The 17,817-nt window shown below is 40.7% G+C and overlaps 1 protein-coding gene across 5 annotated transcripts in view; it reads right to left on the bottom strand.

Annotated features, from left to right (window-relative positions):
• celf3a (cugbp, Elav-like family member 3a) overlaps positions 1 to 16,963 on the bottom strand; it is a 41,845-nt gene extending 24,882 nt beyond the window's left edge. For 2 of the 5 annotated variants that reach the window (XR_007569182.1, XM_050034359.1), the window contains exons 1-3: positions 16,494 to 16,963; positions 15,473 to 15,625; positions 9,173 to 9,255 (exon numbers count right to left, since the gene is read on the bottom strand). Coding sequence is in view for 4 of the 5 variants with exons in the window: in XM_050034359.1 (XP_049890316.1) it covers positions 9,173 to 9,255; positions 15,473 to 15,617 (228 nt within the window). In the remaining variant the exon portion in view is untranslated. The remainder of the gene's footprint in view (positions 1 to 9,172; positions 9,256 to 15,472; positions 15,626 to 16,493) is intronic. The other 3 variants (XM_050034357.1, XM_050034361.1, XM_050034360.1) reach the window with 3 other exon arrangements.
• Between the last annotated feature and the right edge of the window lie 854 nt (positions 16,964 to 17,817).

Below are 17,817 nucleotides of genomic sequence, written 5' to 3'. Positions count from 1 at the left end.
GCATCCCTCGTCCCCGCCGTCTCCAGGCAACGAGACCTGCGACCGTAATCAACCTGCCACCTCCCGCCTCCCCTCCCCTCCCCTCCCTGTTCTGTTCCTCTCCTTGTCTCTGCTGCTTTTGCTCCCTCGCTTCTCTCCATCCACCTCCTCCTTGTCGCAAATGCACTTAACGCTGGGACGCACTTGTGAATTCACCCGGGGGAAAAGAACAAGCACAGGTGGAAATTGGTATATTCACAGGCAAAAAAAAAAAAAAAGGAGATTAATAGACGCAGATGATTGTGAGCTTGCACAAAGAGTGGGAACAAAGCAAGAGAGGCAGGGACAAAAAAAAAAAAAAAAAAAAAAGGCAGAAATGCACAAGTACGGTCTGTTAATGTTTCCACATGTGGATGCACACACACATGGGCGGGCGAGCACACAAAGCACAGAGAAACCTTCTCCTGAATTCAGCCAGTCGCTAAATCAATCAAACACAAAGAGACTGACAGCACAGTGCTTGTACAGTTCAATAATATTTAATCAATAATCCAGTCTTCAGTGTCAAAGCTGCTTCCCCAGCGCTGTCTCCTTCTCCTACAGGGTTCACTAGTCTGTCCAGTATCAAGGCGAAGCTGACAGCTCTCGAAGCTGACATTTTTTTGTCAGACAGCCAACGAAAATCCCTCAAAGTGGAGAAACTGAATATCAAAGAGTAAATTTCTAACAACACTGTAGTTGACTCTCAATTGTTTTGTCTCTTCTGACTGTTAAATATTCATGTCAAGTGTTGTTTGACTCGACTCAGTGGAGCAGAAGGGGGAAAAGAACTGAATCACGGACACATTTCTGTGTGTGTGTGTGTGTGTGTGTGTGTGTGTACAGATAGGGTCCATGTCCTACTTTTGTTTTGTTTTTTGTAACTTTTTTTAATTCGGGCATTGGTTTACACACTTTTACTCCACCGTAGTCCAGTGTATGTGAAGTTCAAAGAGCCCTAATGAGTTTTGTGACAACAGCCTCTTTCCACTTTTCTGTGTTTGCCTGACACACACACACACACACACACACCCACACCCACACACACACACACACAGACTCCCCAACCCCCCAAAAACACACAATTTCTCAGTAACAGATGTCTGTATTTAAGCTGATAAACACACTGCCTCAATGCACCTCCAACCCCCTCCACCCTTGCTGCCACCCACTGTTCATTATGTCAAACTTTCATTCATCTCTTCCTCCCCTCCTCCACACCCTCCCTTATTGCCCCCCCTCCTCCCCCTCCTTCATTTATCCAATTTCTCTTTAATTCACACCCATTTACCACCTCTATAAATCCAATCTGCATTCATCATTACAGTTGCCCCAGAGTGACGTACCGAGGACGGACCCTCTTTTTGTTGTCAGTCAGCGGCGGCTGTCCTGCATCGTTCCCGCCACGCATTGATATGCATGCATATGTAAATGAATCGACGCATGAATGCACACTTAACTCCAGATAGATTCATCAAGTGAACACAGTCGCTCTAATTGCTATCATCATCATCCCGGCAACTCGCTGACATCAGGACGTGGCTACATATGGAGGAGCTGCTTTATCCGCTTATTGTCAGACACACAAAATAACATTTTACAGCAAGTTACGTACTCATGTTCACATCATGGCAGCATGTTTTAGGGCCACAGTGAACCAAATCTGAGCATCTGCTTGTGCATTTTTTTGCCTTGTTGTGGGACCTATTCAGCTTTTCCGTATTTTCTGTCATTAGATAATGTTACAGTGTCAGATGTTCATATTACATGTGGCCAGAGTTTGAAATAATGAGGTAAACGTATGTAAAAGTAAACCCTATAAAGGAAAAGACCCTTCTGGATTCCCTTTTTCAAAAGTTTTGGTTTTATTTTCCTACTGTTGAGACAAGATGATGCAAGATCATGACAGATTTTTTTATATGGTCATCTTCTCCAGGCACTTCAAGTGTTTAACCAGAACTAAAAAAACATGGTCACATCACACCTATTTTAGCATCTCTACATTGGCTGCCAGTATGTTTTAGAATTGATTTTAAGATTTTATTGATCACTTTCAAATGTCTCAATGGTCTCGGTCCTAGTTATATCACCGACCTTTTAACATCATATGTTCCTACTCGCACTTTACGTTCCTCAGGCAAAGGCCTTTTATGCGTCCCAGAGTCCAGACTGAAAACTAAGGGGGACAGAGCATTTTCAGTCTGTAACTTTTCACTTTGTAACATATGTTTTGAAAAGTACTATATAAATAAAGGTTATTGTTGTTATTATTATTATTATTATTATTGTTATAACATTGCCTACACTTCTACATGAAACTATGTGCTAACATCAGAGAAACATGACATCTTGGTTGCCGCTCTTGTTATTTTCTCAAAAGCTTGGATCATATCCTTGCTGAAACAGATCCGGTTGCATTTCAAAGCTTTTATTTGTGACTTTTAACGGAAGAAAGTGCTGCTTTACTCTGTCACAGTCATTCCCCAGCTGCAAGTACAATGCTCCATGTAGCTACATGCTAACATCAGGGAAACATGCAATCTTGGTTGCTGAGGTTGTTTAATTCTCCCTGATTTTGGATCATATTCCAGCTGAAACATGTCTGGTTGCGGTTAAAAAATGTTATAGGTAAGTTGTAGGCACAGTCATACCCCAGCTTCAATTACACTGCTACATATAGCTACATGCTAACATCAGGGAAACATGCAATCTTGGTTGGCAATTTTGAATCGTATTCCTGCTGGAACATCTCCTGTTGTGATCATTTTGGTTTAAAAGCTTAAATTAGTAATGTTTCACGTAAGAAAGTGTCGCTATATTCTGTTACTGTCATACCCCTGGCTGCAACGATGGTGTCATGGATGTATAAAGAGAACTGGATACAGGGGGATAACATAATTTAATCATGTGGCTTTTCTAGACTTCCCAAATGTTATCAAACTGAATGGATCACATTCTGATGGTAAAACAAGCCACTTTGCAGCCATTGTGATGCTCAAAAAAATGTATCTAGAGATTCACAGATGTCTGTTTTGCAATGTATGTCTATGGGAAAGTCTTTTTGGGCCACATGGCAGCACATGACAGATGTAATTTCACTGTTTGGCCACTACAAAAACTGGCTTCAAAGCCCAGTCTACTTCCTGGGGGTCTGGACTGTGCAGAGATGCCAGGATACAAAAAAAAAAAAAAAAAACACCCTGAAATGTTGACCAATAAGAGCAGATTGGGATTTTTTAGGAAGGGGTTTTAAAGAGGACGTCGCTAAAGCAGAGCATCTTAGACAGAAGGTGAAGCACAGACAGTATGAGGAGAATAAAGTGGGGTTTTTTTGACTGTTAAAGCATGAAAACATGTTCTAATAGAAACCCAAAACAAAAGAATGAAACTGAAAATTAGCACAATTTGCCAGTTTCTATCTATTTATCTGTTGTTACTATAAAAAAGGCTAAAATGCAAAGATTTAACAAGTGATAACAGGTGCATAAAAGGCTTTTAACATCACCTTGTAACTGTTCATGGCCCACGTGTCTCCGCAGCAGAACATTTGCTCAAGCATTAAGGGCACAATGCTTTGGCACTACAACTTCCCATCTCATATCCTGCGTAAAAAGCCTGGGCTATATTTAGCATATGCATTTATTTCAGACTATTGATAAAACCCCTCTGTCTGCTCCGTCTGAGTCCTTATGGCTGAGTAAATGTCAGGCTTAGTCAGATGTTCCACTCAAAGAGGGCTCTTTCCTCTCGTATGGGCAGCTTAAACACAGGAGGCCTTGCAGCTCAGATTTTACACACACACACACACACACACACACACACACAGCAGATAATGAATGAAGAAACCTGAGAGGAGCCTATAATAAACCCAACAACTTCCATCCACCCATCCATATCTTTGGATGTGTACCCTCCATGGAAACACATGCACACAAAAGCAAACAGACTTTCACACACAGCCGCACACGCACGCACACAAAAGCACACACACCCTTCATTAAACCGTGTTAGTGCGAACACCTGCCCTCCCTTCCCCCGCTGCACATGCAAATATACACCAAACACACACACTTTCTCACTTGGGCACAGTCGCACTATTAAATTCTTATTGCATTTAGAATTAACAGTGAGGCAAATATTAATTCTGGTAAGTGAGTGCTGATGAGGGGCAATATATTATGTCTCTGCTGAAGCAGATATGAGCTTCAGGGCTGCAACTGACAATTATTGTCCTTATCGATCAATCAAAAAGTTAAACATTCTGGGAAACACGCTAATTTGCTTCTTTGCTGAGAGTTAAATGGGAAGATTGACACCTCTCTCGTGTCTGTACGTGAAATATGATGCGACAGTCAGCAGCCTGTTAGCTTAGCATAAAGCCTGGAAACAGCTAGCCTGGCTCTTAAACAAACTAGATAGAACAAGTTTATTAGTGGGGCTTTAAATCTACTGGAAGATGGATTGTGATAGGTTTGGATGTAATCAGGCTAGATGTTTTCCACTGTTTGCTGTTTATGCTAAGCTAAGTTAGCTGACTGCAGCTTCATATTTACCAAACAGACATGACGGTTGTAATGATCTTATATCTAACTCTCAAGAAAGCAAATTTCACGAAGCTTTCGTTCAACCTCCTGATTATTTTCTCAATTAATCGATTGAGCGTTTGGTCTCTAAATTAACGTTACCACAGAAGCCCATGATCACCCAGTTTGAACATTATCACACCATTAAATTAGCGTTATTACTGGTTATCAGCCTCATAGATTTGGGTTAGCAGGGTCCTGCCACACCGACAAGTATGTTTGGAATACTGTTATCAGCATATTTCAAAGCCGTGTTTATTGTTGTGTGCTGACAGAAGAAGTCAGCTGAAGTAGCGTTAACATAAACAGCGAGACAGTCCAAATGGGGAGGGTGGTTGAGGTGGTGGATTAGTCAAAAACAGGACTTTCACCCAGGAGACGGTATCTGTGTCCCGTGTGAAACCAAAAGGCAACACTGACTTATTTTAAGTAAGTGACATACATCACATGGAGTACGTATTGTTATGAATGGGACTTATATCACATATGCTACAAAAGGTTCTTATTTAAAGCCAAAGCAACTAACCAAGGGTGTGTTTGTGACACCAAAATGAGAGCGCGGCTGTTCAAAATAACAGAGCATTCTGTCTCTACACAAACTAACGAACATCACACATTCACTCCACTAGGTGCTCTGCTGCTTCGTCTCCCCAGACAGAGGGTCCAGAGTCTATTCTGCCGCTCCTAACGTGTGGTGTTCTGAATAACCGCATGGTGCATTCCAACAGCGCTCCAGTATGCACTCTGGCACTCAAAGTGAGTATTTCCAAACACACCCCATGTAGTCTTTGCACCTAAACCTAACAACAGTAAAAGTGACACGTAACAACACTGCTCCAGATGCCAACAGTCATTTATTATGCTGAAAACAACATTCTGAACCTACTCGTCAGCGTTTCAGCACCATTCTAACTCATATCCTCAATGCTGGAAATCACACTGGAAGGATAACATTCAACGGGTGCAATGGTTAGCCTATGTCCAACAGTCCAAAACCCCAAAATTTGCTAGGCTAGTGCAGTCTCGGAGCCCATCTGCTATCAGTCTGATGACAATAAACCTCTGGAAATATTTCTGGTTTCAGTGTATCCAGCGGATATCCGGTATAATGGATACGTGGGCCAAGACTTGCTCTTCTGTGTGCCGGTCATTGTGATTGCTGCAAGTCTAATCGCAGTTTAGCTTCTGGGTAATCTCTATATACAGATACTTGCAGATAAATTCAAAGACAGCAAATAAAAATCTAAATTGTCATCAGATAGTCGATGGGTTCCGAGATGGCATTTCAGCCAATGCGTTCTGCCTCTCCACAAGGACTGTTTATCAGGATGTAACCAAAGCCAGCTAAAACATGATTGGTCAACACTACTTGGACTACAAACATACTACAAACAGAAACCAGAACCTAAAATCTTGCCCAGCTGCCTACAGATTCTGTATTCACGTGCAGATATGTGTCATAGAGTTTAGACTAAATGTGGTAAATGTACGATCATAAAAGAAAACCACAAAACATAATTCTATAAATACTTGCTGCAAATGAATGATGAAAATAGCTGCAAATTCATTTTGTCCAATGACTTTAATGCCAAATAGCGACATGATGAAATCATTAAGCTTAACAGTTATTTATTTAAAATTGTTTTAATTTAAGTTTGGTTTTGGAAGATGTTGTATAAAATGGCTTCTTTACAATGCAGCATAACTGGATGTTAATGTCTCTCTGAGCCTCACAACAGCTGACTTGGCCAGACGAACTGGCCTGATACAGCGCACAGAGATAAAGCGATAAGAACAGAGGGGACAAGAGTACAAGATGTCCAAGTCGGACTGAATGTGAGTACCTCCGACCTCCATTTCCACACTACCTCTCAGAGTGAATCTGGATTAATCCTCCTGCCTTTTTCCAACTCCAACCATTCTCTCACTTTCTTCCCTCGCTTTCGGCTGAATGTGCTTTTGACACTCTTCCTCCCCCCTTTCACTTAGAGACTCTCACCTGAAATTAAACACAAGGCCAGGTGCCACTCCGAAACAACCATCTGTTCGCCCCTGCCTGACTTCTTTCTTTCTGTTTCTTTCTTCTTTTCCATTGTCGGCAGAGACAAAAAAAAAAATCAGTAAAACAGCAAGGAGAGAGAAAAAGCCTGAAGACTGACTCTTACTTTCCAGAGAGGACAAATGCTAACAAAAAAGCAGTGCTGAGTGTTAATGACATCCTTCAGCTTTCTCTTCATTCAGGTGTGCTTTCATTCGAGCTCTCAGTCCAATAATTGCTTTCATGTTATTTCTTTTGTATCGCCCCGACCATGAGATGCCAAAGTTAATTATTCTTTGGCAGTGCAGGTGCAATTAGATGACAATTACACCACAGCTGGTAGCAGGGGTGGGAAGCAGATCTGGTCCGTGTGGGCGTGTATGGAGCTAATAATATGGTTTTCGTCTTTTTTTTTTTTTTTTCCTTTTGGCAAGAGAGGGGGAAGGGTAGGGAAGGATTGAGAGAACACAGGGGGGTTTAGCTTGTTCCACACGGCTTAGAGGTAAGAGGTTGTGAGTAGGAGAGCCGCTGGGGTTGAAACACAGGGGGGAGAGAGCTTTAGCATTGGGGGGGCATCGGACCCTGCTGATCCCCTGTGAGAGGTCAGGAAGGTCACGCTACTGTCACGCTAACAATGGGATTTCTTTTGTTGCAACCTTAATACCAGTCTGCTCCTTCGGAGTGTCTCTGTGTCCCCCAGAAGCCCCCTGCCTGCTACTACAACAACCTTCTGCTGCAACAATCAATAAGTCAACACTTTTAATAATTGAATAATAGCTTATTTATCAAGGCTCAAGCTTCTCAAAATGTGAGGGCTGGTGCTTGTGTTTTCTTTAGGATTCAACTACAATAATTTTCAGTAAATTAGTAATTGTGTTTGACTATTGCATGTCTGAAAAAGTAGAAAATGCCCAACACAGTTTTCCAGAGTACTACGTCATGTCAAAGATCTTTTGGTTTTATTAAGATAACCAGTTCGCTATTATTCAAAGGTTCAGTGTGTAGGATTTAGGGGGATACATTTGCAGACATGGAATATAATATAATACATTTTCTTTAGTGTATAATCAGCTGAAAATAAGGATCACTGTGTTTTCATTACCCTCCCAACAATGGGAGCGGGTCCTCGTCTACGGAGTCTGCCATGTTTCTACAATAGCCCAGAACAGACAAACCAAACACTGGCTCGAGATAGGGCCATTCACAGTTTCTGTCAGCCACTGAAACGAGCCCAAACAGCATCACAGAAACGCTGATTTTTAACGTGAAACTGCTTCATTCAGTATTTTTACTGGTCTGTGAATAACCAGGCTCCCAGTAAAAACCACCTGAACAATGAACACTGGAGGAAATATAACCAGAAGTTTAGATTTAGCATGGGAAAAGTTTTAGCTAGAATACTACAGTGCAGTACACACTGCTCCTTTAAGACAAAGAAAAGCAGCACATCCTGACATTTTAGAAGCCATAACCTGATGCTTGAGAAATTACTCAACCGCTAAATCATAAATAGCTGCCTATTCATTTTTTTTGTTGAATGACTACTTGATTAATCGACCAATCTTGACATTTTTAAAGCAAAAATGCAACAAATTCCTCAGTTCCCAGCCTCTCCACTGTGAATGTTTGCTGGCTTTCTTTGTCTTCTATGACATTTAATTGAATATCTTTGGGCCTTTGACTGTTCGTAGCATAAACACAAGCAATTTGACCACATCATACAGATTAATGAATGATTAATGAGATTAATCGATACTGAATATGGTCATTGGGTTCAGCCTTACACTGTTCATCAGCTTCTCTACTCTTTCCTCAAAAACTACTATGACCATTTGGGAGGGGCTGGAAAAAAAGAAGTGCATGATGTAGGTTTCAACAAAAATAACCAAAAAGGAAACAGGGGTAAAGCCTTGTTAGTAAAAGAGGAAGCAGCAGCAAGTCTGGGAGCACACTCTGTCTCAGTAATTCCTTGCCTTGTCGCCTTGTCTCTCATATAGTCGGTTATTATAGAGACGCGGCTGTCACGTCATATTTAGCTCTGGAAATGTCATTTGGCAGCACACCTGCTGCCTGGCTATGCTAATAAAGCTAGGTTTAACTTTGATTAGAATTCAGAGGGAGAGATGGATGGAAAGAAGGGAGAGAGAGAGAGAGAAGAGAGACAGAGACGCAGAAAGGAAGAGAAACATCAGAGAGAATAAGAACTGGCAAAGTCACTCCAGCAGCGAGCCTCATAGCTGTCTCTCTCGACCCGTGACATGTAGCAAGATGACTCATGCCTTAACTGGATGGATATGTCTGGATGCATCACATATGAAACATAAGAGGGAGAGCAGCCTCTGACCTTTATTGCAGCGTATCAGCTAAAGGGGGAAGTCAGGCCCGCATGTCAAACTTGGTTAATTTTCCTGTGTCACTGCGTGTCCACGTGTGTCTGTGTGGTGCGTTCAGATAGCCTAGCATGCCAGTTATTCTGCTCCCTTTATTTAGATATACATGTGAGCTGCTGAGAATCTTGAAAAGACACACTCACCCCTGGTAGTGTCTTCTGCTCGTGCAGTGCATTCTGGGCTTTGAGGGCGGACTCACGTGCACAGTATGTCAGGAAGGCACATCCTGGAGACAAAAAGACTAAGTGTTAGAAGAAGGAGTGTTCCTAACAACTGATTTCTCTCACATTTAAACAGAAACTTAGACTAATCGATCAGTCTTTAAGTAGAAAAAACAGTCACAATTTAGCACAATTTAATCTGTAAGGTCAACAATTGTCCAGAAATTATTGTGCATATTGTGGAGCCATTTTTAAAATCGTTAATTACATTTTTTAATAACCAAATTGTATTTTAAATGCTGCTGAAATGTGATACTTTGCACCGTGCATGATGAACATTGAACATTATCTTTCAGAACATGACAACAACTCACTGAATAAAAGTCATATAGTAATAATAATTTCAAAAATAAGTTTAACCAGCTAGTATCTCTGTAGCTGACTGGCGAGGGTAGCATCCTTGAATCGACTAGTCAACTGATCGTGCGTATCTCTATTTAGAGGTATGGATGGGAATCTATAAGCACCTCACAACTCAATTCGGAGGGCTACAATGGGAATGTATTTTTGATTTGTATACATGATTTATTTTTCTTCACTGTGTAACTACTTGCTACTTTCAAAGCGTAGCGCATTTGTGATGATACAGAAGTAAAATAAACAAATTAAATCACTTTCATTATCTTTTATAAATATAATAGTGGTAACAAATGGAAGAGATGTGTCAACTGGAAGGTTTCAGTTGCCAACATATTTTCCAGCAGTGCAAACAACCAACTAGAAAACAAACAAAGTGTGCTGACCCACTTATAGTGACCAATTTGACCCAGGTCGAATTAAGCGATTATTGTAACCAATTTTTTTTTTTCCATTTTCCTCATTTCTCATGCAGATTACCATCTATTTGACAGCTGTATATTTATTACATGATTATAAAGTGATGAGGGGCATCACATGGGGGCATTTTGTGACTGGCCATTATCAATCCACTTGACAAGAGCGGTTTCAACCAGAGGAGCTCATTGGTTTTCTGTCTCCATCACTTTATGTGTTATAAGGTGCCTTTAGGAAAACAGACCGCTACTCTAAGACATTCATCCTGCTATCAGGCTACTAAACAGGGCTGCACAATTAATCAAAATATTATTAAAATTGAAATATGGCCAAGTGCAATATCCAAATCATAAGAGCTGTCACGTCACAATATAACATTATAAATGTGGCACTGTGGTACGACAGAGATGCCCTGTGCTATAAATCATATTCCAGATATAAGTGAATATATGTGCAATATATAAGTATTATATTTACATATATGTGTGGAGATGATCATTTAAAATGACTTTTTAAACTTGTTTTTTATATCACGTATAAGAAATTATTTCATTTGTTTATTTTCTGTAAGCGCTTATAATGCTAGGGGTCGCTGGGGGGCTGGAGCTTCTCCCAACTGACATAGGGCAACCAAATGTTGTTGTTTTTTTTTTTATTTTATTTTATTCATTTTTCCCTGGTATTGATCTATGAAGTCTATGCTGACCTGTGTCTCAGACGTAAAACTGCCTCACCTGTGAGTCTTTTGAGTTTTTGAATGCTGTATGTAAGGTATGGACTGGGCAAAGCTGTAAATGAATTGTCCTCCTGGGACTAATAGAGTTCACTGAACTGAACTGAACTTTCTCGTTGTCTCGTTTTAGGCAATGTGTCAGCAAGTTTTTCATTAAGAGAAAATAACTTTCTTTCTCCTGTCATGATTTTAATGTGGACACAGCACCAGCACCAGCCAGCACCAGCTTTGATCCATATAAGCCGTTGATCACTGAGACATGTTTAGCCGCTGCAACTTTCTGTTTGGAGCCTATATGACACGTCCATGCAAACCGCGCCCACCACTAGTACATGACGAACCAACTAACTTACTAATACCACGGTTGTTTGAACCCTGCAACACCACCTTGTTGTGAATAAATATGAGGCCAAGCGTAGCAATAAACTACATTAAAATTCATTATTAATGAAAACATAATTCACCTTACAGGTAACAACATGTAACTTTCACCCTGAATTTAACCACCTCTCCTTTAACACTTCATAGCCAGCTAAATGCTAACTTTGCATATTCTAAAGGGCCTCTGCCTCTGGATCAAGGGGCAAAGGACACTGATCGTGGACTGATGTGTAGGTATGGTGGGCGAGTCACGTAACTGCTCCAGCCACAGATATACCTAAACAGGCTTTGAAACCAATTTCACATGGTGGCCAAATCATGGAATTACAAGTCCCGGCTCAGGTGGGAAGTCTCTGGTGCACTTGCTTTATGTGCCCAACTATGCGGAAGATCTGAATATTGTAACTTGTAAGTCAATCAGTTCTCTTTATATATCCATGGTTTATGTTTGTCATGTTTCACCATCCAGTTGGTTCAGCCATAAGGAACATAAAGCCTAGTCTTCCAATTTTGCTCAGCTGGTCATAATGTCAAGAATTGGGGTTTAAATTTCAGATTATTGACTTTTCAGCATCAAGACAAAATCTCTAAGGAGAGAATCCCGATGCATCTAACAATCAATTTTTCCCCATCCCTTGTTAGAAGATCAGGGAACTTTAAGTCCATGTATTTTTAATATCAGATTCACATGCTATATATAATGTGTAGATGTTACTGTGACTTAATCTCCATTGGCCATTTGCCCTGAATACCTGCAGGCAGAAACATGCTGCTGGAGTTTATTGTCCTATTATTAATCTGCCATTTGATATATGTGCTTTGGTTTTATCTTAACAACAGTTCTGGGTCAGCATTAAATTTCTAAAAATGCCTCCTGCCTTTAATCAGGCCATTGTTATTAAAATGTATTTAAAGCTGCATGAAACAGAGACTTAAAAAACTAAAACAAAAACAATAAACAACTGTCATTTTGTTGAATAGTTCTCCCTGTAGCACTGAAGATCTATGGGATAATTAAATCATAATACCTGGAGACTATTCAGACACAAGCAGTCTGAATGAGTATTTAATATCACGCTGGTAAGGCCAAATGTATGCAGTCCCACATAATAGAGAAAGGCCTTCATTAACCTTTAGGGCTCCCACAAATCATGAATATGTAAATGTATGCAGAATAGGTGTTATAGGTGTTAGAGGACTGATACCACCTGGCCTATACGTCTCCCAAATGACTGATGGTTTATGTGGATTTATAAAAGCCTTTGTTTTTTCTGCACTCAGATTTGCATTAGAAATGACAGTAAAGAGGGTTGTTTAGCTTAGATCACTTTGACTAGCTTTAGTCCATCTGTCGAGCAGGATTTTGAATGTGTTGTAACTTTACTTCCTAAATATGAGAAGCCTGTTCACCATGTGACGTGCACGAGTAATGGGTGACAATGTGCTTACAGATTGACTGATATCTCCATGTGAAGCCAATTATAGACTGACAAAATACTATTTCTGAGATTGATCTTAGACGTCTACCTTTCTGGTCATGACAATTTGAAAAAAATGGAGAGAGCTGTGCAACTTTTTTTTTTTAAATTCCAATAGTCTTAAATTTTTTTCTTGCAGTTTTTAACTGTGCATCAAAACGTAGGCGTGCAGACAAACCTCCCAGCATGCACCATGGGGGTCTCATGAACATAGTCCTCATTTCAAGTATCTAATTTTTGTTTTACACTGTGCTCAACAACACATTTCAGTTGCTGTTGTAGTTAGTTAGCTCACCGAAGTGAATGCATGTTGACCGACTGAAGGGCTGTCGGTGAGCGTCTGTAACCCTAGTTTTTGCGGTGTGTCCCGCACCTTTGCACTAGTCAGTCCTTGCTGGCTTTTTTCCAACCGATTTAGCATGTGACGTTTAAGACATAAAAACTACATCAAAGAACAAGTGGCGATGAAGGCTGACTGTTGCGTCATCACACGTTTCTCAGCCAAAAAGCTGCACTTGAACACACCACAGAGACGGCAGTAGTCTGTATTCGTCATTCAAAAAGGGAAACTGGAGGACCGATAAGTCGGATCTAAGACACTAGTTAGCCAGTTGGTACATTAACAACACAACCTAATTTTGTAAGAACAAATTGTATTTACCATGCGCTAGAGAACAACAACACAAACTCTTACCAACTGTTTCTGCTAAAGAGCTCAATGACTAATAACATAATCTTAGACCGAGTTTGTTCTGAGCTCATGGCCTCTTGACTTTAGCTCTTTGTTTACTTTCCTCACTTCTGTTTCCTCTTCTCGTGCGCTGAGCTGAACCCCCAGTCAGAGGGATTTCACTCACCGACAGGCTCCACTATCTCCGATGTCGATTCAACGCGCTGAATCGGCTGAAAAAAGCTGACAAGGAACGACTAGTGCCAAAGATGCGGGAAACTCCGCAAAAACTAGGGCAACAGACGCTCACTGATGGTCCAACATTGACCAACAGCTTGGTGTCTCAGGTGTGTCACCTTTAAATCGGCAGCAGAGATGACGGAGCCCATTGCTGAATAAAATCACTGTGACTGGCAGTTCAGCTCAGTGCACAAGAAGAAACAGAGGTGAGGAAAACAAACAAACAACTTAAGTCAACAGGGTGTGAGCTCAAAACAAATTTGAACAAACAATGAGCTCTGTAGCAGAAACAGTTGGTAATTGTGTTACTGTTCGCTAGCACACTGTAAATATCCTTTGTTTCTTTCAGCATCAGGTTGTGTTGTTATTGTACCAACTGGCTAACCAGTGTCTTGAATCTGTCCTGTCGGTTTTCCAGTTTCCCTTTTTAAATGACAAATCATAAATGTATAATCATACCTAGATACCAGATCCCAACATGGTGCCTATTCAGTCCAGCTGAGTCGCTCACCTGGCGCATACGCCGAAGATTCGCTCAGCTCATAGACTTAACATTGCGATGATGTCACAGATCTTAAAATTTATTTTCTCAGCTGTAGTATTATTTCGTTGCAATACTGTGAGTGGCCACTGGGAAAAATTGGAAGCAAGGCTGAGCAGCGTTCCTGGGTGCCTGTGACAAATACAGACTACTGCCACCTGCAGGTATGAAGAGTTATTTCCTCTCAAGCAGACGCACCACATACATGCTAGTTGGCTGTTAGCTGTAGTCTTTCTGCAATGTTCAAATGCAACTTTTTGGCCGAGATGCAGGGAACGTGAGGTGACTAAACAGTCGGCCTTCGTCGCATCTAGCTCTACAATGTCAATGTTATGAGTGTACTGGACATTTATTTGAAAGTTGGTCATAAAAAAAACTGTCTCCTCTTCTTGTCTCAGTCAGGACACTGAACTTCAAACTGCAGTATGAAAACACACAACCCTGTCTCCTAAAAATTCAGTTTGTTGTTACTAAACTGCTTTCTTCTTATGTTCAGAGACACTGTCTCTGTCAAGTAACGAAATACTACATTCATGTACCGCATCCGCTTTGGGAAGATGACACGTATACTAAATGCAGAATCTTGACAACAGAACTTCGGTTCACATCCAGACTCCTGTCTTAGGGTTAGGCAACAAATGCACTTTAGTTGAGGTACATTCTTACTAAACATTTTGCCGACAGGTTCAGTATCAACATTTTTTCGACTTCTGAGGTATGTTACTTAGCAACATCTCCTCTTTATTTAATAGAAAACATAACTTGCTCAGCATTTCCCTCAGAATGTATTGGCTGTTTCAAATTAGTCGTATATAAAAGTAATTTCTAGGAGATAGGGCTGAAATACAATGATGCACTCTTATATGTGGTCATATCTGCAGCAAACAAAGGAAATCACCTAGTACAATCTGAATAAATGGTTTGCCTTGACTTACAAAAACAGTTTTAGTGAGGTGGATTAAATTATGTTGAGTCAACCTTAAAGTATTTAGTGTCATTTTAAAAACGTTATGCCAAGGTTGATCAATACTTCAGACAGTCCATGTGTAAAATATCAAATACTTTCGTCAGTCCATTAAACGTGAGAAGCAAACTTTTCACAAACTGTGACTCAGGTTCCTTTCTTAGATCATTGGTGCTAAAAATCAGGTTTCGGCCTCACAGGAGTCCTTTAACCGTCTCCAGAGGGACAACAGCTAAATGAGGAATAGTTTAACCTATCTGATATGTACTGAGAATTAAATCCTAACTGGAAGACATATAACAGTAATATTGTAATAACAGGCTTTGCTCTCACTGTTATCTTCCCACACAATGAATACTAAATTAACAATATTTTTCCCCCAGACGAGCTCCTTGAGACAAAATCTTATCAAATGGAAGTTCTTGGCCGTTTCTCCCTCACCTTTGTGCATCCCTGTGTATTTGTCCTTTATCACCGTCAACTCATAGATCTTGCCAAACTGCTCGAAGATGGGCTTCAGGTCCTTCTCCTCCAGGTTTCGGGGTATCTGCCCGATGAAGAGCTTGATTGCGTCAGGCTCCTTCATTGAGAAGTCTGGGGAGGCATAATAACACACACACACACACACAGTGAGTGGAGGAGGCGGTCAGGAGGAGCAGACAGGAGCCTGCAGGCTTAAATTCACACTGCACAGGAGGTGCAAACAGGAGGCCGGGGATGGAGGTGCAGATGGGAGCGTTCGGTGGGAATGAGGGGCTGAAATAACAGTTTCTACACCCTTGGAGACATGATCTGATGGTGGATTTTTAGGAGTTTTGAACATAGATATCACATTAAAACCCAAGTAGTTGCAATATAGAGTAAGATATTAACATATTAATAAGTAAAATTCTAACTAAGTAACCTGAGGCTACTATGAGCTCACTGTTCACTGTCACACATCCATTGCAAGAGCTACTACAAATTCTAAAGGAATAGTGATGTCATTTATTTTTAGAGGAGATTATATGCAATTACACACATATCAATAGTATAATTCCAACATCTGCAGCCACTGTTTTGTGTTTTATTTGAATAAAACACAAAATAAAAACACAATAATTTCAGGAAATTAAATTATAATGTCATAACTTTCATATTTTTTGCAGTGCATGGACATTTGGGATCAGTAATCAGGATTCATGATACAGATGTGTCTTTCCCTGACATAAAAATGATTTAAAACACGCATGTGGTATTGTAGTAAATAACAGTACACACTATTCTCCTTTCTCGCGCTGATATTCGGTCGAGGCCGCCTATATTCAAGCCCCCTACAGAAACATGACAGTGTCAACACAGCTGGAGACCCGCGCTCTCTTTGTCAAGACATGGGTGACAACAACAATGACCTGCACATGATTTCACACATTTGACCAGAAACACAACAAAGAGTTTTTTTTAAAAATAAAACAAATCATACCTGTGGTGCTGTTCGTGGCAAAGAATCGGCGTGATCAGTGGCTGCCTTTCTTCTTCCCCCCGCTGTTATTTAGTTATTGGATCTCAATTATTCAGTTCATTTGTCTGTAAGAGCGTCTTTGAATCCTGTAACAAGTTAGGCCTGCACCCCCCCTATAACAACACAAGTAACATCCAGCGACGGTCCTTTATTCGGCATGAGCGTCTTTTTCTAGATCTGCTTGTTGTTTTTTCCCTGACAGATGCTCCGTGATTTTTCCCCCGTTTCAAATAAATCTGATATAAAAATAAACAAATCTTTGTCTCTCTCGCGTTGCTGAATGGAGAGTGTTGTGATAGATGAATTTCCTTCAGTAGACCGTGGGGAATTGGCAGTCTGGTTGGTTGTCCTCGTCCTCTCCCTCTCCCTCTGTGTGTGTGTGTGTATGTGTGTGTGTATATGTGTGTGTGTGTGTCTGTACTCCTTTGACGTCGTAAGCCGGTGTCTCCCTCCCTGTCCATCTCAGCTCCATCCCTCCTCCCCTGGGCTGTACGAGCCGTGATGTCTGCCGCCAGGGACCGTCGCTAAACTACCAGCCCTGTGACTGCCGGAGAGGCAGGAGGAGGTGATGAAACCTCAGTCATAGCTACAAACCGTGATGCTGAATGTTCAATTGTATGTTTGAACTAATTTCCCTATTTCTGATAAATGATTAAGACATTGAGGTTAAGTTTAACAGTTAATGACTTGTGTGTTTGTGTGCATTTTTCCTTGCGTAAAATATAAAATGTCACAAACCAAAATAAATTGTCCATCACATTTCCCAAAGTCCAAGCGGATACATTCATATTGGTTGTTTTGTTTGACCAGTGGTCCAAAACTTCATATTACATATTTCTGTCCTTGCACCGTTGCAACATCCATTTTTTTCTTCTGGAAATCAATAAAGATTTATCTTATCTTAAACTATCAGAACATGTAACTGTAAGTTTAAAAATACCTACTATATATTTTTTAAAGGTATACTATGCAGGGATTGTCGGTTACTGTTTGCAAACAGTATTGCCAGCAAAAGTGAAAGTAAAAGCCAACCCCCTTGCTGTATTTGCGTTTTTTCTGTGCTGTGTCCGCATTTTTCATAGTTTCCTCTGGGACTCATGCTGCTTATGGCCTGGCACCTGGTCACTACCTTTTTAAAAAGCCCTGACCTCACTCGCTTTGTGCCCAAGAACGTCCTGACCACAGCAAAATAAGAAGAAAATAAGAGAATACAGGCAGAGTGTGCAGCAAAATACACTGCTACACACTTCTAGTGGTCATAAATGATGATTGTAAGGAAATATTT

This window comes from Epinephelus moara, chromosome 22, assembly GCF_006386435.1.
Source record: "Epinephelus moara isolate mb chromosome 22, YSFRI_EMoa_1.0, whole genome shotgun sequence".
NCBI classification, from domain to species: Eukaryota; Metazoa; Chordata; class Actinopteri; order Perciformes; family Serranidae; genus Epinephelus; species Epinephelus moara.
The sequence above is the reverse complement of the archived record's forward strand: the minus strand, read 5'-3'. Positions and strand labels throughout refer to the sequence as shown.